The sequence below is a fragment of the Prenolepis imparis genome, unplaced genomic scaffold, assembly GCF_030444845.1.
Source record: "Prenolepis imparis isolate NDT839.2.m4 unplaced genomic scaffold, iyPreImpa1.0 SCAF_12, whole genome shotgun sequence".
Lineage (NCBI taxonomy): Eukaryota > Metazoa > Arthropoda > Insecta > Hymenoptera > Formicidae > Prenolepis > Prenolepis imparis.
Genome location: NW_028141170.1, coordinates 1,494,146 through 1,517,256, shown reverse-complemented (window position 1 = coordinate 1,517,256; position 23,111 = coordinate 1,494,146). Strand labels below are relative to the sequence as shown.

Here is a 23,111-nt window from a genome sequence, read left to right as displayed (position 1 = left end):
AACATTTTAATTAACCTATTTTAATTAACTTATGATCTTGGACGAGCATTAAGAATTTCATGATACAAAGGATAAACTAAATTGAGATAAAATTGTCTCGCATTTGATATTAAGAGCACCGCGCGCTCGACGGGTTTCAATTCAGCCAGCGCGTCTGATCAGTTACTGACTCTTACTACTGAGAAGCCGCGCATTTGTAAGTCTGTCGTTTTTAAATTATCTAGCAAGAGTTGCTAAGATACCTATCGTTGAAAATAATAAAATTGCGAAAAAATATAGCAATATAATTTAATATAATTTAATAATAATGCTACCAATAAAAATATTGTAACTATATCCATTTTTAAATATTTTTAATTATATTTTCAACGCTATGTTACCAGCTAATTAACTCAGCAAATTATTATAGCTATATTAACTCTAATTTTTTTATACAATTTTGGATTTATAAACAAAAAGAATTTTCCTAAAAAATTAGTTTTGCAATTAAAATATTTTTTTATTTATACTATCGGGAGAAAAATAAAAAGAGATGATATAAATAAATAATAAAATATATATAAAATATAAAATGATATATACATATAATAAATAAATAAATAAATAAAACTAAAAAGAAAAAATCGATGTTGCTTCGTAAAATGTGATCTTTTAAATCTTGCGAGATCGTGGATACCCCCCGAACATCGGAAGTGCTCATACGCGGATCGCGAGTTGGGGTGCCGAGGCTGAGCGAGTGAACAGTGCCGAATCCGGACTCCCAGGTCCGACGATCGATGCCCGGGGCGCGTCGCTATATATAGCCACCCCTGCTCTCTCTCTCTCTTTCTCCCTATCTTACGGTCTTGCCTAGGCTGCATACTGCATCATCGAGCCCGCCGCCGCGTTAGCAGCCACCTCGCTTATACGCTCCCTTCACCCTCGTCCTTACCCCTCGATTTAGTCGACCGACCTTTCCCGCGCCACAGGTTCTCCCCGCGGGCATGGACACCTGGCGCATCTCGCAAAACATTATTCTCACGTGAACAAAGATCCATTTCCACGTGGTATTATCGCGACCGACCGTTCGTGCGTCATCGCGTAAGCTAGAGTTGAAATCCCTAGGATTAGGGTTAATTAGGATTGTGAGGATACTATATTTATGTATATAAATTTTGAAAGAATTTTAAATATCTAAAATATTTGATAGAAAGAATATTTAAAGCGAGGAAGTGGAAAGATTTTACAGATTCAAGAAAGAGATTTTACATAGAGAAAAATTTATATTTAAGTCTATAAATATATCGCGCAAATATACAGTTTACTTCGGTTCTATCTTAAAATTATCGCTGACAATTTTTTTATAACTGATTGCTGCGAAACTGTATTCCTGTAACGTAAAAGTAATTCGATCATAACAAATTCCGCTGACAGGAAAACCGACCCCGGGGAGGTAACAGGTTAATCTTCTAACGCCAGAGGGAAAAGCGGAGATCCCTAGATATTCTGGTGTAGAGAAAGAGCATGAAATATAATTATCTAACTCTATTTTCTTATAATTTTGGAGTTTTGTCCCGAAAGAGAAAGAGAGCATACGCAAGCAAAATATATACAGAGTAAAATAAATATCAAATAAAGTAAGCGCGCACTCTCTGATGTGAAATTATAATTACTATATTTTATATAAGTATTATAATTATTGCACTAATATAAATTGATATAACTGGTAAATGTTTATAAAAAATTTTGATATGATGCAATCACATTACGTGAAAAAACAAAAAAAAATCCTACCACTCCCAATTTATTAAAAAAAAAATAAAAATTAATACCTAACAATACTTTATATTACGTATCAATTATTCTCTATTTATTTTCTGGATTCATGTTCAGGATTGCATTTTCAAAAGAATACACATTGTGCGTTCTTTCTTGTGGCTGTATCTTAAGTTTAACTTCATCGTGTTCCAAATTTTCATTTGCGTTTTCATTCTCGACAGACACGGCTCGCATAAAATCGCTTGCAAAATCATGAGCCTATATAAAAATTGCTATTGAGGGCTGTTTTGGCTTTGTTCTCCGTAGCGAAATTCGACAAAAACTCTATACGATCCGCCAACGGCGACGGGTGGAACAAACGTGAACGATATACCTGAGCTTATCGTCGCCTCGGGGCGATATTTTTGTTTCCCAGATATTTGCGCAATTTCATTAAACAGGTACCGGGGAGGGCCGCACAACCTCTACAGAGAAAACTCTCTCGCTTCCTCGCAATTTCGCTCTCGCCCCACGGCGACGAGCATGAAATGAAAGCTTCGATGTCGCACTTTTGACACGAATTTCGTTTCCGATTTTTATCAAAGCTGCCGTCGCTATAGTGACGCGGCGCACGAATGTGGACATAGTTTTAAACTCTCGTACTATTGTACATTGTACCGCAAAACGATCGAAATCAATTTTTCTTCAACAAAAAACAACTTGAAACAGCAAAGTTCTTCGAAATATAAACGAATATATATGTATATAAACATTATTTCGATAATATAAAAAAGATAAAAAATATTATCCCTCTCTAAGTTCATATGATTATACTTTAAGGAAATATTTCAACTAAAAAGGATTTGTTAGAAAAATATTTAATATTAAATATTTAAATGATTTCAACACACCAGAAGATGTATCGCTCCATAAATTTTGATTGAGAAAGATACTTTGCTGAAGTCAAGCATATATAGAAAAGTTCTGATAACACCGACGAAAATTTCGAAGCGATGCTTTTTCATTCATTCGCCATGGCTTGGAATGTATCATGATAACCTGAACAGACGTTGCTTCGTGATGTAGCATAGATCTATTGGCTACCTAGCGCATGCGTTTTGCATACAAGAGAGCAACAACGTGAGACCGGGTCAGATGCAACAGGAGCGAGTTGCAAATATATATATACTCGAAGGTGTTAAGATAAAAATGCCAATCTCATTTTCGTTACCAACGTTGTTATTCAAAATATATGCGGCAACAGCTCAATTATTCGCAACGTTGAACGCGTATGATATAAATAAATTTGTCAAATGGAATGTTATCCATAAGCAATGAAGCGACAGTGTATGCAACGCTGTTGCGCGCGATTCAATGTCGATTTCCAGGATCATTAGACTCGTCCCCGCTGCATCGCGGTTTTCGAGATACTTCCGAGACAAATTCAGAATGTTACTCGAGACAGAGAGAGCGACCGAGGTACCAATTAGTATTCCAGCGTCGCTGAATCCTCCGAGTAAATCCATTGTGATTGCCTGGAAACCCGGTTCAGGATTAAGCCCTTTAGGGCAAATTCCTTCCTCTCACGTGCACACACTCGCTAAGTGTCAATATCAAGACAAACGTAACACCGCACATCCCCCAAATTTTTCTCCATACCTAACTTCTAATCAGAAGCAAAAGTAATTCGTAATTATTTCCGCAACTTTTTCGAACGAAATCTTGTCAGTCGACTATTTATAAAAATTTATAGAATCGAAAATTGTGCTCTCTTTATATAGTATCAGATATAAAAAAATAGACAATGTCTTTACGCGGATGTTTAGATTTATCATAATTGAAACAATTTAGTCAATTATTTATTTTTCATTCTATAAACGTTCTACATTTAATCATGTTTAATTATTAATATTAGATATCAATATATTAATTAATTAATAGTAAATTAGTATTGAAGAACATATTGAAGAGATTATATATACATTATATAATTAATTAATATGTTACACACATTTTATTTACTATATGCTTCCACTATTATTATATTAATTTATAATTCATTAAAAAACGTATAATGGAATCAGAAACATCTTTATATAAAATTTTTATAATTTATATATGTATATATAATTTTTATAATTTATATATGTATATATAATTTTTATAATTTATATATGTGTATATATTATTAAAAATATCGATGTAATCTTTTTTTTAAGTTGAATAAAGACCTCTTTCTACTATATAGTAAACAAAATTATAAATAAAATAATGATTAAATTCTTATAAATTTTTAAAGATCTTATTAACAGAGTTAATAAAATACTCTGCATCACAAGTAACTGTTAAATGAACTTAATTTTGTATATGCAATTAAATACAGCATCTCGTGCTTGTTCATGTCATCAATGTCCATCGATGTAAAGGATGATTGGATCGATAAATTGGCGGCAGCAGTGAACAAAGATATTTCGAACCACGGCAGCTCGTAAATCCAGTTGCCTACATTCGCTAATTTCACTACCGCGTAAAGCATAGTTCCCTACATCAAAGGATTGATCGCGATGTACGTTGGGCCTATAACTGTGTACGCGTCAATGTGGCATTCCTGCCTTTACCAAGTTCCTTGCTACATGGTAAATGCCAAAGTACGATAGTCTTTCTCTTTTTCTATCAATAATGTAAAGTTAAAATACGATGAAACGATTATGTAATTGCAGTTATACATATGTATATAGATAGTCTCATGAAAAATTAGTTTTTCGACTTTTTGATCGAAATTATTTATAGAATGAGAAAGTAGAGCTTAAAATTTTCTAAAAAACAATTCCAAGTATATCTTCAATCAAAAATCTTTAAATATACCTAATATTATTAATTTGTGTAATATGAAATTAATCAATGCACATATTAATAATAAAGTTATTCATTTAGCATACAATTTCTACTATTTATGAGATATATAATTTATTATAAATATATTTTAGTCTTTTAGATTTTAAAAAGTTATTGCCAGTTTTTATATAACAAATAAGTAAAATTAACATATATGTATATATATTGTTATGTATAGAGAGTATGTGTGTATATTACATAATCTTAAAATTCTGTCTAAAACCTACTATAAAAGTCTAAAACTTTTTAGAAGAAGAGTTGGCACTTGATATCAAAATTCTGAAAATAGGATACTAACTTTACAGAGGTCTATCTGATGCATTGCTGTCGCCCTTGCGCTCGCGATATGCGTATTCAGATACTATGTTCCATCTAAAGCGACTAGAAAGACTGGGAAAATAGGAAAAAGTGAGATGGGTCAGATGGGACATGGTCAGCCGCACGTGAAACCACAGCGCCATGTACATACATATGTATGTATGTACGTATATAGGCGTCGTATATATGCACCATGTATATCGAATACGCAACATCGACGCGAATCAGGGAAAGATAAGCAAAAATCGCGAGACACGCCATCGGAATGCATTTTAATCCGTGTCGCCTAGCAAGAATGCGCGTGTTAACTGAATAGCTTTGATTGTGTATATGTATATGAGTCATGCATAAATATGCATAGTATGCATTATATTATCTTGTCGATCCACATTTTCACTATGTCTATGACAACATGACTTTTACCGCATAATACAATTGAATTTCCGAGTTTTATTTATTCGCGATATTAAAGACAACATTATTAAAATACTCTGATACATAACGTTTTTAGCACTAAATGTAATTGTAACTCGTAATTAAATGATGTAAATCATCATCATTCTCATTATCATTTTCATTATATATGTACGTATATGAAAAGTATGTGTATATTATTTATATTGTATTATTTATAGTATGCAGGATATATGTTTTCAGTATTTAACACGTAATTATATAGCTTATTGTAATTGTTATCAAAATATAACAAGCGCATTTAATTCAATCTAGTAATAATATTTTCAACGATATTTGTAAATGAGTATTACAAATATATTTCTAGTTATGATATGTTGGCATCCATTTACGAAATAACGTGGTTTTCAAAGGGAAAGATAACGTAATCAGAGAGTCTACTGGTAATAACGGAAAAGCGGTTTAGTTACTAAAAGCGAGTTAACGTTCCGTATAATTGAAGCTTTTAGGCGTCGACGAAAATAATAAGATCTCACGTACAGAAACTAACTTGAAATGATTATCGCTTCTCGTCTCATAGATAAAAATAGAGAAGATATGTAATGTGACAAACACAAATATGATTCTCCCCATTGTGCTTGTTATCAACATTGTATGCAATTGTGATTTACATATAATTTATAAAAACAATATGCAACATCTCCAATAATGATAATTTATGCATACACAATAGTGTAAGAGAGAATTTTTATGTAGCAGATTAAGATTACTCAATCTTTTATTATATATTGATATCATAGATATTAAAATTATATAGGAAAGATAATAAATATAAAATTAAATTATAAACAGTCACATATAACAATATATGCTCATTTATAATTTAATTTCATATCTATAATTTTTATAATTATGATATCTATAATATATATATATATATATATATATATATATATATAAAATTATCCAATAAAAGATTGAGTAATTATATATATCATATTTCATTTTCATCTATTTTAATGCTAAAACTTTTGATTCTAACGTCTTATATTCAATTTATGCATTTTTAACGTAAACACAATATTAGAATTAAGCAGCCACGTTTATCATTAAATACAATAACAATACTAAAATCGGTGTCCATATTTTAAAAAAGATATATGTCCCCTATATAAAATGTTACGTTCTCTCTTAAAAGGAACTTCTTAACTCTCATCGAGGCCACGGGAATGACCTATTCCGGTTGTATTCATGACATACCCCACAAATTGTCGCTATCGCGTGATTTAAGGTTCGCCTTGCACGCGTCCAGATACGATCATCCGGTGGACACCGGATGAAATCACGATCTGCGGATATAAAGATCTGCGTGCGATGGCACGCTTTTAGAATTACTGCGGGTGATCAAGAGAAATTGTATACGCGCACATTGAAAGCTCTAGGTCGTGTAGGAAGTGAAGATTCAAATCAGGGAAGCGACTCTATGCTTTAGTGCCATATTCTTAAGGCAGAAACACCTTTAGAAACACGAACGAGTAAAAAATTTGCTGACTATGAGCTTGCAAGAACAAGAAGTTAAATATCGAATTTTTTAATAAATTTTAAATAAGTATTAATAAGTTTTTATTAATTTTTACTTAAAACCTTTTTCATTTTTTACATTAATACTTCCAAGGAAATATTAATTTTGAATTATTCTATAGAAAGATTTTTTCGTACAAAACGCGAATAAAATATTTTAAAAAATTAATAAAATAGTAAGCTGTGACTTTACTTGGACGGTATTTTGTGCATAACAGTATAATATTATATACCGTAATGTACAAGCTTTCAACATATAATTTATATATATAAATAGCTCAACAATATAAAATTACATTTTAAATGTAATTTACTTTATATATATTTTTGCATTTCCCAAATTTTTTTTTTCTTCAAAAAATCAAATATCTAGTTACACATGTACAAAATAACTTGTAAAGGACCAAGAAAATAAGAGAAACATTATATACATATTACATATTGAGATTAATCTCAAATAGTTAAATTTTATAAAATGAATAATTTAATAAAATCAAATTATAATCTCTGAAAATATCAATTTGCAAAAAACAAAGGTTTCAAATAAAAATTATTAATTATTATTAGAGACAATTTCACTTATTAAAAATGCAATGTCTATTTCTTAGTTTAACATACTAGGACACAAGAAGATAACGTATCTCGTTAAGACAGCAACCGCGACTTTCGCGTGTACTCGATTTACTGGATATAATCGCGCGTGTTCGTCCTAAAACTTTCACAAACGACGGAGAGATAAATACGAAAATCCATTGACTTTGCAACATTAATAACGACATCATACAAACACACATATTTCATCGTCGAAAATTTATATATATATATATATATATATAATTCTATAAAAAAAAATTATTTATAGATGCATATATTTATGTCATAATTTCAAAAATATTTAATATATTCTAGATATTTTGATACATTCTATATTTCCTCATTAATCGCTTTTAATTTTATACAGGTAGAATGTTGACTATCTATTTATTAGATTCATATTTGATTTAAAATGTTTATTGTTTGAAGTATATAAAATAAAGGAGAAATATAATAATTTTATTAGATGATATAATATATATAAGATATCCGAAATCTATAAATATACGTTTCGTGCATTTGGAATAAAATATTATTTTAATAAATTAATTTTTTTCCGAGTAATTCTGAGCTGAATAATATCCAATTATTTTATATTATTTATATTATTACGTCATATAAAAAATTTTTGAACGTTTTAGATACGTATCCTATATTTGCGCCAACTTTTAAATATTTCAAATTTATTTGGACCGCCGAACTTTTCCCGTAAATATCGTGTGCCAATGTTATTTACTCGTATTTTGATGTGACGGATCGAACAAAGAGAGTAGTAATAACATGTCTGCATTGAAAACCAACAGTCCGATTCTCTTGATGCGTGAATGGCTCGATGAAACCATGTAACGAATCGAAGGACGTAATCGCGGATAATCGCCAGATGTCGGAAGACCTATTTTTTTTGTAAATGGCAGTCGATATAACGAGCAAATCGAACTTGCACGTGGCATATCAAAAGTCATGGCAAACTTCTTCTTTTCACTTTAATCCTTTCTCTCATACATTTGAAAGATACAAGTAGAAAGATAAAGATAATTAGTAGAAATTTAAAAAATGTCGTATTAATATAAATTCATTAACCATTAATAGAGAACAATTGTTTATCTGATAATAATAAGTGGCACACGATATTTTCAGGATTAATATACTTTAATTGTGCAACACGAGTAAAAAGATATGCCGCGAAGAAGGAACGACATATTGTAGAATTCATGATCGCATATATCCAATTTATAGAATGTGTCTCCTTCGAAATAATGAATCTCTAATAAAAGTAAATAAGTTATTAATGCCATGTCTTTAGCAATTTAAAATGCGTTTTCTCTATTGTATTCTAAGTTTTCACATCAATACGTGTTTTTCACAGGTATTATCGTCGCTCGATATTTGAATTTTTAATATTTTACAGCCGATACTGAACACGACTCCAGCAATATTCATATCAAATTCATTGGTTTTTTTATTTTATAGATATCTATCGCAATTTTATTATATTCTGTTGCTATTTTTGAACGTAAAAATCGGATATTGTCATGAAAAAGAATGTTAAATGAAATTTTATGTAAATATATATCATATATTCAAATATATAATAAATATTTAAATAATCAATTCATAATAAATATTTAGAAATTAAATTTTAATTTAAAAATTGAATAAAAAAAAATATATATATAATAAAAAACTTTTAAAAAATTTTTAATTTATTTAAAATTCTAAGACAAAGTTTTTCAAGAGAAAAAGAAAGAATTCGAAACAATAAAGAAATAAAAAGTGCATTTTCAGTAATCTATTAATTTATATTAAGAAATGCTGATGAATTTTTTATTGTAATAAGAGAGAGTAATAATTCTCTTGAAAAACTTTGTCTTAGAATTTTAAATAAATTAAAAATTTTTTAAAAGTTTTTTATTATATATATATTTTTTTTTATTCAATTTTTAAATTAAAATTTAATTTCTAAATATTTATTATGAATTGATTATTTAAATATTTATTATATATTTGAATATATGATATATATTTACATAAAATTTCATTTAACATTCTTTTTCATGACAATATCCGATTTTTACGTTCAAAAATAGCAACAGAATATAATAAAATTGCGATAGATATCTATAAAATAAAAAAACCAATGAATTTGATCCTAATTAAATTCTACAAAAAATACTGATGCTGTGTGTCGGATTATCATATAGTATATAATATATATATAAGTATTTTATTATAAATAACGTAATATATTTCCAAAAAGTAATATCTGTAAAAGTATCTGCGATTCATTTCCTCGGCTTATTTTTATACATTTAATACATTGAATAAGTAAACATACAAAGTTAATCAAAATAACTTAATATAAAATTTGATATAAGTTTGCACAATGAAATGCTCATAAAATATTTTTTTGTAATGCATACTGAGCTGCAAAGTTAAGCTGTTCTTTTATTTTCCTGTTGTAATAGCTTTAAAGTAGAATTTCACTTATATTTCGACTAAAATTTCCCTTCCGTTCTCGCATAAAACCTCGAAATCAACTCTCACGAAAGCTCATCGTGAGTTCTACGTGCAATAAAAGCTATTAGTTTTCTCCCCTTTTCCCAGGCAACAATTAATATCCAGTCGAAAGAATTTCGCTTTCGTCTAATACTCATCTCCCTAATTAACAAACTTTTCGAGAAAGAAGAGTAATTGACAGGATACAACCCAAAAAAATTGGATTTCTTAACAACCGGCAAATGTTCCAAAAATGTTCTCAATAAAGAGAGCACAAAAGATATAAATCGAAAAATCAGAAAAAGTTTGTTTTAATTGGATAAATAATTGATAATTTTGATGGGACATAAAAATGTGAGTGTATCACAGAGAATTTTCTCTTAGAATTTATCTTGGAAATCATGGTAATCGTGAGACAATATGGTATGGAAAGAATTTTATGAGAATTTCTCTAATTAATATTTATCACAATAAAAATAATAATATCTATTACAATAAGATATAAAATATGTTTGATTAATTTTACTATGCAATTTAGCAAAATTAATCAAACATGTTTTATATTTTATTGTGATAGATATTATTTTTATTATGATAAATATTAATCAGAGAAATTTTCATAAAATTCTTTCTATATCATATTATCCCACGATTACCATGATTTTCAGGGTAAATTATCTCAGTGTATGATAGTAAAAAATCCAGAATAAATCATTGATGATTTCGAAAGCAGAAAAGTGTAACTAATCGAATGAGAATTGCTTAAATTGCGTACAACGTAATTAGGAGTACTCGAGTGTGAAATACACACACGATTGTTCATCCATTATTATAAATATACACAAGTCACATATTCGATGGACATATTTAGGTTACATTAACACGAAACAAGACATTCGCTATATCGAATCTTTCGAAAGAACGTGTCCTCTTACCTTCCACTGTCCGCTCAACCGTCAACCCCGCCGACGCCGTGAGGAGGTAGAGCAGAGATACATCCGTCAGCTGGTCGTCATACTAATCGCTCGTCGATGATCGCCTCCATGAGCACCATAATCAGCACTATTGCATACTCACTGAATCGACCGCGTCGCGACATGTCATCGTCGGGAATCGGCACTTTTCCGGCGCGAGGACCGGCGTGAAATAAACGCGCGCGACGAGAACGGGAAAACGAAACGAGCGGGGCTCTAAAGCGCATGCAAATAATCACGAACACGTCGCGGTCGTCGCATTTAAATCATAAAGAACACGTCGCGGACGCGCGCGCCAGGTGAAAAAGAAAAAGATACCTACGATAATTCTACGCGGCTACACGGCGTCGCGCCTTCAAGCACGCTCCACGATCGCTACACTAACTGCGACTCCCGCTCTCGAAAATTTCGAGTCAGCGCGCCTGCGTCGACCAATCAGCGGCCGGCGCGCGAGCCGCCGCACGATTGCGTCACTGCGCAGACGCGTCACTTCCCGCCGCCGCGTCGTGTCCCGCGCGCTACTTCACTCTGATTGAAAGCGCGACGCACCGCGATATTTTTTCCATCTCTAGGGCGCCACATCTTGATTTACTTTACTTTAAAGCAACGATTAGCTGAATCGTCAGCTTAATAGCCCGTCAATAATAGCTCTTAGCGGAAACAAAACTGTTGCACACTCACTGAACTTGACCGCGTCGCGAAGCGTCTCCGTTGGCGATCGACAGCTTTCTCGGCGAGAAACAAATGGGAGCACGAGGGGAGCGAAGGATCCAAATAAATGAGACCCTAAAACATAAATAATCACAAACTCGCATGCAAATTACGATCAAGAACGTCTCGCGGATGCAAATGAACGTACCTGCGATAATTGTACGCGGCTACACATCTCGCACCTCCGAGCTCCACAGTTGTCCACAGTCGTTGTACTAATAACTGCGGCGACTTCTGCGTGAAGTTTGAGTTAGTGCCTATTGGCCAATCAGCGGCCGGCAAGCCGTTAATTGCTACGCAAGCGCGCCCTTTTCCGCCGCGTACATACACTACTTCACTTTTGTTAAAAACGCGAAAATTTCGATCGCGAAAATGTATCTTTAATTTGTTTGCCATTACTAACTGATTATCTCGTCAAATTAATTCGGAATCAGAATTAAATATGTTCACGAGATATTCAGTAATGGCTCAGTGATGACAAATGAAATTAAAGATATAAGCACCTTGACAACCGGAAAGAATCTCGCCGCGTCGCACTTTGGAAAAGAGTGAAGTAGTGCACGTATTACATATATACGCATACGCGGAAAGCGTCGCATCTGCGTCATGACTGACCCGCGAAATTTAAATGAGAATTACAGGAACCATAGGATTTTGCAAAAGTGAATATGCATGATCTTTCAGATGATTTGATATATCAAACCATTGCGTGGATTTGTCGTCGCGAGTTTATATGATTTTGCGATACATCACATTTCCATGATATAAATATACAAATTTCAATCAAATATATAATTTTTATTAATATATAATAATGTATAATATAATAATATATGAACATTTTCGCGCATCTTGCATTACGTAAGAGATCGTTGTCCTGAAGAAAATTAATTAAATGAAATTCAATTCATAGAAATTCAGAGTAATTTGAATATGTTGAAAATTGTATCTTCTTTCCTCTCTTAAGTACAAAATAATGCAAACATTAAATAATATAAGAATAAGATAATAAAAGAATAAGACATGTTAAACAAATAAAATTACATTTCAAATATGTGATAATTTGAACTCTTGACTCATTCTTTTTTCTGATTGGTTTTTTTTTTTCTTATTATTTCTCATTTTCTTTTATATTTTAATTAGATTCTTCTGGTGTATTTATAAGGATTGATCCAATGCAAACTCATGTATATTAAAAAGGACTATAACTTTTATTATACAAAAAGTCAATCGTTTGTACAAAAAAAAGTGTATTCTTATGTACTATATCGCTTGCAGTGAATCCAACATTAAACGCTCTCCTTTGAGATATGAGCGACTAATTGGAATATGTAACACATAGCTTCTATAGTAAGGAACACACGAACACGCACTGCGATTATCCCAATTCCGATTCACTTAAAAGCGACAGTAACTTCAAATATCTCTTATAATCACATATAATTCGTCCAAATAGGACTATAACAATATTTTTACCATACAAAATATCTTCGCAGCTCACACACATAAATCTAATCGTCAATATATATTATGCATATTGTTCTTTCATTAAAAAAAGAAAAAACATTCACGTGACATTTTCTCGTAGAGTCGTTGCTTTCTCACAAAGATCGACAAAAATAGGAAACAAGTACAAGCGAGCCTGAGGGAAAATATGGACGATAATATTAAATTCTTCTTAGATTTGACTCGAAAAATAGAAGAACATGAGAAAATATCTTGTGGAAAGTACGATAATTATTATATCCGATATTAAAAATACCTTTCGAGTCAAATCAAAGGCAATTCATATATAAATTATTAATTACCAGTCTGTCAAGGAAAGCTTAAAACAAATTTTGACTCCTAGAAATATAATCCTTTGCACAGAATCACGTAAGTGTTTATCGTATATGTTTTCATATCTCTTGACCATTATTGTTTTCTTTAATATACATATTTTCACAAATCGCAACTGTATACTCAAAATACTTTTCCATACAAATTATACATATTTTTGAAATGTATCAATATTCAAAAAACGAAAGTAAGAAAATCACTTGATAGACCAGCCGTCAATTTCATCTATGTGGACGAACGTTCGGTATTCGGTAGAAACAGTAACATGATCTCGGACACGATTCTTTCAAAATCGAATAATACAATTCAGTAAGTAAACGTCTCTCGGGAAAGAAACCTAATTAAATCGCATCCCACCACCATTTTGCATTTGTACTTTTACAATTCCGCGCGCATCGCGGCAACCGATTTCATGGCAGATCGGAAAATTAACGCGTGGACGATTCTACGACGTTGTTGCCGTCGTATTTACGAAAAATCACGAGTACCTAAAGAATTTAACTAAATCCCATTATGGTTACGATGACGTTTGAGCTGCCAATATTTCCTCCTGCTGTATCTTTCTTCGATAGTTATCCAGCGTAACTTGTATAGTCTTCTCGGAATAACGGCAGTTTTCGGCTCCGCAGGTACACGTGAAGGACTTGCACTTTATTATCCAGAATTTCTCGCCATAATCAAAGCTACGAGCAAACATATCCGTATTCATTTCTCGTACGAAATTAAAAGTTAAAAATACATTAAAAATAGGGTGTCATTGATATGTGAATGCTTTCAAAATTTAAAAATATCCATCACCTTAATCCATCATACATTAGTATTAAATATATATAATATTCACATATGTGTCCGTTTCGGAATTGCATTAAATCTCTAATATAAAAGACAATTTTAGATTATTTAAAAATTTTCAAAATGTAGAGAAATATAAAAAAGTAATTTTTCGTGACTGTTTTATCTTTTTGGAAATAAATAATACAAAAAAAATGAAATAAAAGTGTAATTTGCACAAATTAGAAGACCATACAAGGATTACTGAAACAATATATTATCAAATATCTTTATTTAATAAACGTAACAATGTACGCATTTCTACATTATCAAATAGAATTATACTTTTGTCGAAAACATATCTAATCATGATACAGAAGAATTAAGAGATGAAATAGAACAGAGTAATAGAGATGAAAGAAACTATAACTATGTGCTAAGTTCGAACAAAAAATAAACATTTAAACAATTTATTGATGAAAATTTATGAGTGTAATAATGTGTTTCTGTTAGTTTAGATATGTTTAAATGTGTCTCAGTAACTTCTCGTGTCTCAGTGACCTCAACCGGTTTTTAACATACCCGAGCTCTTCGTCCGCCTCAATGTCGCGATTGGCAAAGAACGCTATCCTTGGGAAGTGCAAGTCCTGATGTTCGACGAATACTCGTACCGGCAATAAATTCGGCGCGCATGAGTGATTGATGAATCGAGCGATATTCCCATAACGTCTCGCGTCTATACAATACGTTTCTCCGTCCTGCGCACGTAAAGTAAAATTCTGCGATTCACAATCCAGAATAAAAAAAATAACTTATAAATTAATACGCTATATAAAGGTAAAAACGATAGCGTGAAGAAAAGGATCGTAGATATTAATAAATAAAAAATATCTATTTATAATAAATAAATAATAGATAAATAAATTTATTTATCAAAAAGACTGTCAAAGATGTCCAAAACCTTGATTAATAATTAAAAAAGCTTTTTTGCATCCATAATTATATATTTACATAAAAATATTAAATTTATAAATTACACAGGAAAAAAACAGATATAACATACGCAAGCAAACTACTGTCCTCATTTCCAAGCCAAAGTCGTGCAAAAAAAAGAATGTACAACTTACTCTGTTATCCAAATCAAACAAGTAGGAGTCATCCTCGCGATGATCAGCCTCAGAATCAGAGATTATCTCGCCGACATATTCGCAGACATAAGTACCCTTAGGAATATGTCGTAGAGTTCGGAGTCCCCAACCCTTGCCTTTTGTGCGAAACAATTGGAACCTTTGTGTCAATCCGTGCTGAATTACTCGATTGTTACATGTAATGCGATTACAGTCACAAGCTGGGTTACACTCGAATAACATTGGTGGATCTATGACAAGAATATTATTTGTTAATATTTTAATTTTAAAAAGTCTATTTTTATATAAAATAAATTCTTATTCCAGATTAGTTAAATTATTATTTATCTAGTAATTATTTTAAAGCATTTTTCCTCTTAAAAATATCAATATAAATAAATACCTGCATAATTAAACTCAGGTATAAGTTTTCCCTCCTCATCGTACCAACATCGCAGACTTATATTTCCACACAAACACTTTTCGGAGCTGCAATTATCCTCACAGCGACAAGACTGTAGTGACGTTATCGTACGATCCACGTTAATGTTACTAGTGAAGCAATTTTCTGTCACATAAAGAAAATCAGTTGGCTTATCTTCGGAATCGTATCCGTTAACGCATTGTATAGGATTTGTTTCCTTTCCCCGTGAAATGTCACTGTAAACAGAATGGATGGTAAAATAATATGGGATAAAAGGATCAGGCATATGAAGCTACAATTCAGTATACATTAAAGATAAAATTCAATATTAAATAGAAACAATGTTTCTCATTAAAAAGCATAATAGAATAAAATCGCGTAATTAATACGCTTAATTATATTAAAACTAATAATCATTAAAGCAATTCAATTGTTATAAGAGTATAGCGCTATTTACTTCTACAGATAATATACTTTATACTTAATAAAATTTTATACTTACTTTGTCAATATTTTAACCGTTTTCTCCCACATATGTTCAGAGAGTTCGTTGACCTTTGCATTCAACCTTAAGGCAGCCATAGTATCACCGTCTGTGCTGCAACAGTGGACCGCGGTTTCGCCGGCAGCATTCACTTCTCCTGTTTTAGCACCGCGTGCTAATAGTAGAACACTAACTGCGTATTGATCCTGTCTAGCTGCTATGTGTCTGAAAGAAAAGAAAATCATTTTATAATTAAAAAGAATCATCTCTCACGAAACTCGTTTTTTCAAATTCATTTATAAAACAATTATCATCCTAGAAATATTTTTGTTATACTCGTTTAATACGATTAAAAGCATAATTTTCAAAAAGAAATGCAAAACGTACAAGGGAGTATCACCGTGAACATTGACAGCATTCACGTCGCATCCCTCATTAAGAAGCATCTCCGTGATCTCGGCACTACCACTGTACGCGCTCCAGTGCAACGCTATGTTCTGCTCGGCGTCTCGAATAAGTGGATCGCACTTTTTATCCAATAGATATCGCGCGACCTCGACGTGGCGAAATTCGCATGCCCAGATTAAACTTGTCCAGCCGCCATCGTCTACGGAGTCTGCAAATAAGATTCCGAATGTAAAGCATTCATTTTATTTATTTAAATTTATATAAATTTTGTTTAAACATGAACTCTGATCTCTTTCTAAAAAGAGAAAGTTTACACACACACATACAATATTTATATATTTTCATATTATTATTTTTGTATCATTTAAAAATTGTTTATTAATATTTTAGAATTTTATTTACAAATATATTTCTAAAAGAAAAGAACAAGAAACAGATTTTCTTAGATATAAATTCGGCATTACCTACTAACGTTCTCGGCACTTTACATTCGGTCAGAATGATCTTGCATACTTCCAGATGACCGGACTTGGCAGCCATATGCAAAGCGGTCATGCCGTCCTCGCCCTTCAGTGTCACGTCGGCGCCTGTCCTAACTAGATACTTTACCACGGCGGCATTGCCCTTACTCGCGGCTAACATCAACGGCGTCAATTGGTTCCTATCCATTACATCTACTTGAGCACCCGCTTGAACCAGAACGTGCACACACGACAGATGACCTTTATCCGTTGCTATGTGCAGACTAGTCCGGTGGGCGTAATCCCGGAATGTGTGATTCGCATTGTAACCACATGCTAGGGGAATCGCAAATATTACACCAATGTAATAATTAAGCTATCAAAGCATATAGATATTTTCACACAACATTCGCTAAAAATATAATATTTACGTAGAATTTAGATTAAAGAACTAGATATTGAATCTTATTGTTCTAATGTCTTAACTAATCTAATTTCCACTCACCTAATACATTCACTAACTTCTCCAGATCTCCATGCTTCACGGACGTGTAGAGACTCATAATGGTGTAACGCTCTGGTCTCTCGGTATTAATCGCCGGTTCGGGTATTTTGATGATGTCGGGCTTAATCAACGGACTAGGTGGACGTTCGGCTAGCTTTGTATTGTCACCTTTACCGGGCAAGCTCATCTTCGCCGAGGGCAATTTGGAATATTTTTTACGCGTGGGTATATAAACCGGCCGTCTCATGCCATTCATAGTCACCAGCACATCGTAAGCGGAAGTTTCACTACCGCAGTGCGGACACACGCCCTTCTTGTTCGGATAGACCTCACACTCGCGGTGATACTGATGACCATTGGTGCACTGCACAAACCTGCCTTGCGAGCAAAACAGGCCGCAGGAAGGGCAACAATTGTGGCGCAGCAGCCGTTCCTTGTGCATACGACAGAGAATAATGAAAGGTACACGGGTGCTCGGTCGTCGCATCGCCACGTCGTTGCTGTCCACTTCGTTGCAACATCCGACTATCCGGTTGTCGATCGAGTCTATCGCCGTGCAGTACAACGGCGCCCCGGAACCGGTTATCGTCACGTACAATTGAGATCGCACTTGGCACAGGCACAGCATAGATTGACCGTACGTCTAAAATGAAAAAGACGATAAGAATCCTATTATTGTGGTATTGATGAAAAAAATGAATAAGATGAGATGATACTGACTTCACTCATAATCGCTGTGGATTCCGGCTTCGACGCCTGTCCTTCCGCAGGACTCGGGCTTGGCGCCATACTCCGGCGAGTTCGTTTAGCTGGAATCTCTATATTAAAATTTATATGAGATTGTTAAATAAATAAAAATATGTATAGCTATTTAATTATTTAAAAAATAGCAAACTAGTGATATTTTTAAGTTTTCATAGATGACATGAATTAATTCCTTATTAGATATAGCGAATTATATTTATACTGAACACCTCGACTCAAATTTAAGAACAATTTACATTTTTACATTTTTACAAAAATGTTTACATTTTTTTCACACATTGAAGAAAGGAAGCAAAATAAGCAGTTAAAATTATTATCTAATATAGTTACCTATAAAATACTAGCATTTTATAATTGTTCTTGTTGCTGCGTTAATATAATAGTGTCAAAGTAACAATAAATTGATAGTAAAGATATAGTAAAGCAATTGCGATAGTAAATAGTCGATAAAATTTTTGACAATAAATAATGATAATAAAACCAAAAAGAATATAGGATGCGGAAAGAAATTAAAAGAAATCAAGTTATTTATAATACATTAACAAACAGTAAAAAATTATATGTGTGATAGAAACTCAACATTTATTTTATGGAACATTATTTTTAATTTTATATATATATATACATATAAAATTAAAAAATAACTATAATATCTAATATATTAATTTCTTTTGGCGGAAGTTATTTTTACACACAATCATATTTAAAAAAATTTAGTTGCATTACTAAAAACTCATAAATATTACTAATGTGCTATTTATAGTCTGAGAGAGTAAAAGCAAAGACTGTAAAATAATATTTTCATTATAAAATTTTATAGCAAAAATATTTTAATTCAAATTTACTTTTATTTGCTCTGCACTATCCGTAAAAATTTTATTTAAAAAAATTGTATTCATGTCATATTGTACCTTCAGGATAATCGTTATTCTTCCCCGCTTCTGCAACGCTTGGAGAACCATCTGAAAAGTAATTTTTATTTAAAGTTAATTAAAGTCAATTTTTATTTAAAAACAGCTATATAAACAGGAAAAATATTGTTACATAGATATTACATTACCTTCAAATGGATCCGCCTTGGCTATTTTTCGCGCCGCTTGACTGCTTCCACGAGGACGTCCTCTTTCTCTCTTGGGACGACTAGCAGTGGCAGGTTTAAGGAAAGGCTTTTGAATATCCGCCAAAGGTACATCGTCGCTGCCAGGACTACCAATAGAGTTGCCGAGTTTTATTTGGGACTCCGAACTCCTCGTCATCGGCGACAATTTCGGCATTCCGTCGAAATCGGATGAAAATGACTGCGCGTCCTCGACGACGCTATCGTTCATATTGTCCGACAATGTAGTGTTGCGTAAGGCATCCAACATCGAGCTCTCGGATGTGCTAATGTTACCATCAGACAATAGCGACGTCTCTGCTTCTTGACGAACATCGGAGGATTTTGCTTGAGTTTGTTTTATCTGATCTTTACCTGCAACTAGCTTCTTGGGTCGACCTGGTTTGCTGTATTTCCTTTTTTTAACCGCTTCCTCTGTGTAATTGGACTTTTCTTTACGTGCCATGGCACTCTCCAGTACAGTGCTCTTCAGAGATTCCTTACAAAGTCTTCTAGCTGATCGCTTGGGACCTGGAGGTTCCTCGTCTTGAGGGATTGAATCGCTGAAAATGAAAGAAAATTGTTTTACAAATATTGCGGGTGTAAATATTTAATAAATGGTAAAGAAAGAAAGAAAAACCTAAGTGCTCGTAATCTAGGTCGTCCAATTCTTCTCTTCCTGGTAACTGGCGCAGTAGTTTCTTGTTGCTCAGTCTCTTCCACAAGCTTTGCTTCGACATTATTGCTATCAACATTATTCTTTACAGTTTCAGGGTTTTTCTGAACAGAAGGCTGCGTGTCACTGCTCTGTTTCTCTTCCGCACCTTCCACTTTATCTTCATCCGCAGTTTTTGGCTCTGCCATCTTTGCAGATTCTTCCTTCTTCGTCTCCTCCGTCTGGGACTCCTCTGCTTGAGATTCCTCCGTTTGGGATTCCTCCATCGCATCAGAATTCTCATCAGAATTCTCAATCTTTACAGAGACACCGCCAATCTGATCGCAATTGGCCAGTTCATCAGGAACCAAAGTGAGATTGGACGAGCAGCTGGATATCTTGGTCTTCTTGCCATGATCCGTATTCTCATCTATAGTCCTGAATGTAAGGACAATCCTAGGTATACCATTGTCTTTCTTAACACTCTCCTGTTTATTAGTCACCGAACCTTCATCCTCGCTTCTGTGATTCTCCTCTGGTGTCTGGATTTGAGAGACCGCCGCATCCTCGGAGTTCGCGACGACCTCTTCCTCGGGTGCGCCGTCGCATTCCTCCTCTCCCTTGGACCCTTCGTCGACGACCTTCGACGGTGACGGCGACAGCGGCGTTACCGCCTCCTCCGTTCCTATTTTATCACCATCATTGTGCTTCGCCGGACTCACGCCCTTGTTGAACTCGTTCGTCATGCCCTCGAGGATCTCGTGGATGCTGACCTTGTTGTCGACAACCCCGTTGTCGGTGGCGGTCGTGCCATCCTCGCTACCTACAGTCTCCGTTACCGGCAGGGCGCGACAACCCTCGACAGCAGTCGCGACGACGAGCCCGTTGTCGCCCTCGGATGCGACGTCGGCCATACCTGCGCGCAATGAATTCCTGCTACGAACAACATGCAGAGACGTACCTCATCTCGAGAACAACTCTCAGAGTTACCGGCAAGGTGTTCCTCCGCACATTGCAATATCCTTGGAATACTCTTCCTCTCTCTCTATCCCTCTTCTTGTCTCTCCTAGACAAGAGTCTTTCTTCTTTCACAGCACCGCTCTCAGCACCGGTGCAAGAGTCCTCACCCCGACGACGCGTTCATCGGTAACTCGTCGGATCCTCCGCCACCGATGGCGCGGGACGCTGTCTTCTTCTTCTCTCTCTCACTCGCACTGTGCGGAACGAAAGACCTTTCGTTCTCGTCGCAGCTTTCCACCCGAACGTCCGTAGCTGACCGGATCAATCAAGGATTTCCGAGCCGAGTCGCTGGACTGATCCGATTGAATCCCGACGATCCCGGCGCGGCCCCGCAACAACCTCCAGCGAGGCGATCGCACTCACTCACTCAAGTTCCCCGCGGTAGAGCGAGAGAGAGAGAGAGAGAGAGAGAGAGAAAGATGGCCGCGCTGGCGTGCCCTGTGTGCGAGCGAGCGAGCGATGGCCGGGGGCCATATTGATTGCTCAGGGACGGCGATCCGAAGGAGTAGGCGCCGACCAAATCGTTTTCTTTCCGCGATCCTATCGTTATCGCGCTCGCGCAGCCTCGGGTTTCAATGCCAGGTTCAATTCACTTTCAACAACGCGCGCCTCGATTCGATCCCGAGTCGTACTCGAGAAACCGAGGATTAATATAATGATCTTACTTCGACGAGCAGAGAGGGACAAGAAGAGGGAGCACACGGCCATATTAATACGAGGCCGTCACCTATACGCCTAGATAAAATTCTCGGGTCTCTCGGGTCTATTTTACATAAAGTATGTACGCGTACATTATCTTGGGTTTTAAACGTACGGATCTAACTTGAGCGAAGTAAATCTTTTCTCTCTCCTGTGTATTTGTATCGTACGGCATATAAAATTAGCCGAGAATGCAATGATGATGAGCTATTATAAATCTTAATTGTTCGATTCAAATAACTCTCGTCGTGTTACCACTGATGCCTCAATGAAAACGTGAGTTGTTTTCATAGGTCATTCTTGCGGTATATTTTATTATATTTTTCTTGTAAAAAAATGAATACATTAATAAGAGATGTAAAAGTTGTAGACATCTCTATGAAAAATGCAATATCTGAACTTTAAAATCCTCTCAACAAACAAATATTTATATATATTAGCAATTTAAATAACTTCATCCATCAAACAATATTGATTTATTCTCTCGAGTCGACTATTCACGCTTAAATTCTCTATTTCTCATCATATATACATATATACACATTTCAATATCTTTTACATATCTGATAATGTCTGTTAAACGAAAATAAACAGAGATAATCCATATATCTTTTATTTTCTAGAGATGCTCGTGTAATAAAAAGTCGCACGTTGCGGTGTAACAGAGGAGAACGCAAGGTTTAACGACTGTGTTACAAAGTTCGACCGTGAAATCGTCTACCAAAGTTCGATCGACTCGCAGAGGAATGCAAATTAACGCGATCATGGCATATATAATAATATACCGGAGCGTAGAGTTGAAAAATCCATCGTCGCTCAATGCGCATGAGCCGTCAGCAAAAAAGTTGCTTAGAGATTACGTGGCATGATACGATAAAAATATACGCTTCGATCGAACACTCGACGTTAATGTATAGAAAATTCCGAGCATTGGAGATAAAAACCAAAAAAAAACACATGACGTTTCATCTATACTAAATTACAAATTTTCAAGATAATTATTTGATTAGATTTTTTACATCTATTCTTTTCTATATCTCTATAGTCTATAGAATAGAGTATTTTATTTTTAGAATAGTATATTTTAATATTGAAACTCTATTTTAACATTATATAATTCCGCGAGAAACATATATA

General features: G+C 34.0%; 2 protein-coding genes across 22 annotated transcripts in view; both read right to left on the bottom strand.

Moving 5' to 3' along the window:
* Positions 1-11,372, bottom strand: part of Cac (calcium voltage-gated channel subunit cacophony) — a 157,436-nt gene extending 146,064 nt beyond the window's left edge. For 11 of the 20 annotated variants that reach the window (XM_083051954.1, XM_083051952.1, XM_083051958.1 and 8 more), the window contains exon 1: positions 10,971-11,371. The gene's annotated coding sequence lies outside the window, so the exon portion shown is untranslated. Of the gene's footprint in view, positions 1-10,970 lie in introns of all 20 variants that reach the window. The other 9 variants (XM_083051969.1, XM_083051971.1, XM_083051962.1 and 6 more) reach the window with 3 other exon arrangements.
* A 1,538-nt stretch (positions 11,373-12,910) lies between these two features.
* On the bottom strand, positions 12,911-21,785 carry G9a (histone-lysine N-methyltransferase G9a). 2 transcript variants are annotated; one of them, XM_083051227.1, is made up of 12 exons: positions 20,241-21,785; positions 19,565-20,163; positions 19,416-19,466; positions 18,460-18,557; positions 17,740-18,382; positions 17,238-17,570; positions 16,753-16,981; positions 16,384-16,590; positions 15,861-16,117; positions 15,458-15,708; positions 14,913-15,109; positions 12,911-14,242 (listed from the first exon to the last, which is right to left on the bottom strand). In XM_083051227.1, the coding sequence occupies exons 1-12, from the start codon at positions 21,167-21,169 to the stop codon at positions 14,077-14,079; spliced, it is 3,960 nt and encodes a 1,319-aa protein (XP_082907353.1). In that variant the 5' UTR covers positions 21,170-21,785; the 3' UTR covers positions 12,911-14,076. The 2 variants fall into 2 exon arrangements, with proteins under 2 accessions (XP_082907353.1, XP_082907354.1); XM_083051228.1 differs by having other exon boundaries at positions 14,913-15,088.
* Positions 21,786-23,111: the final 1,326 nt, after the last annotated feature.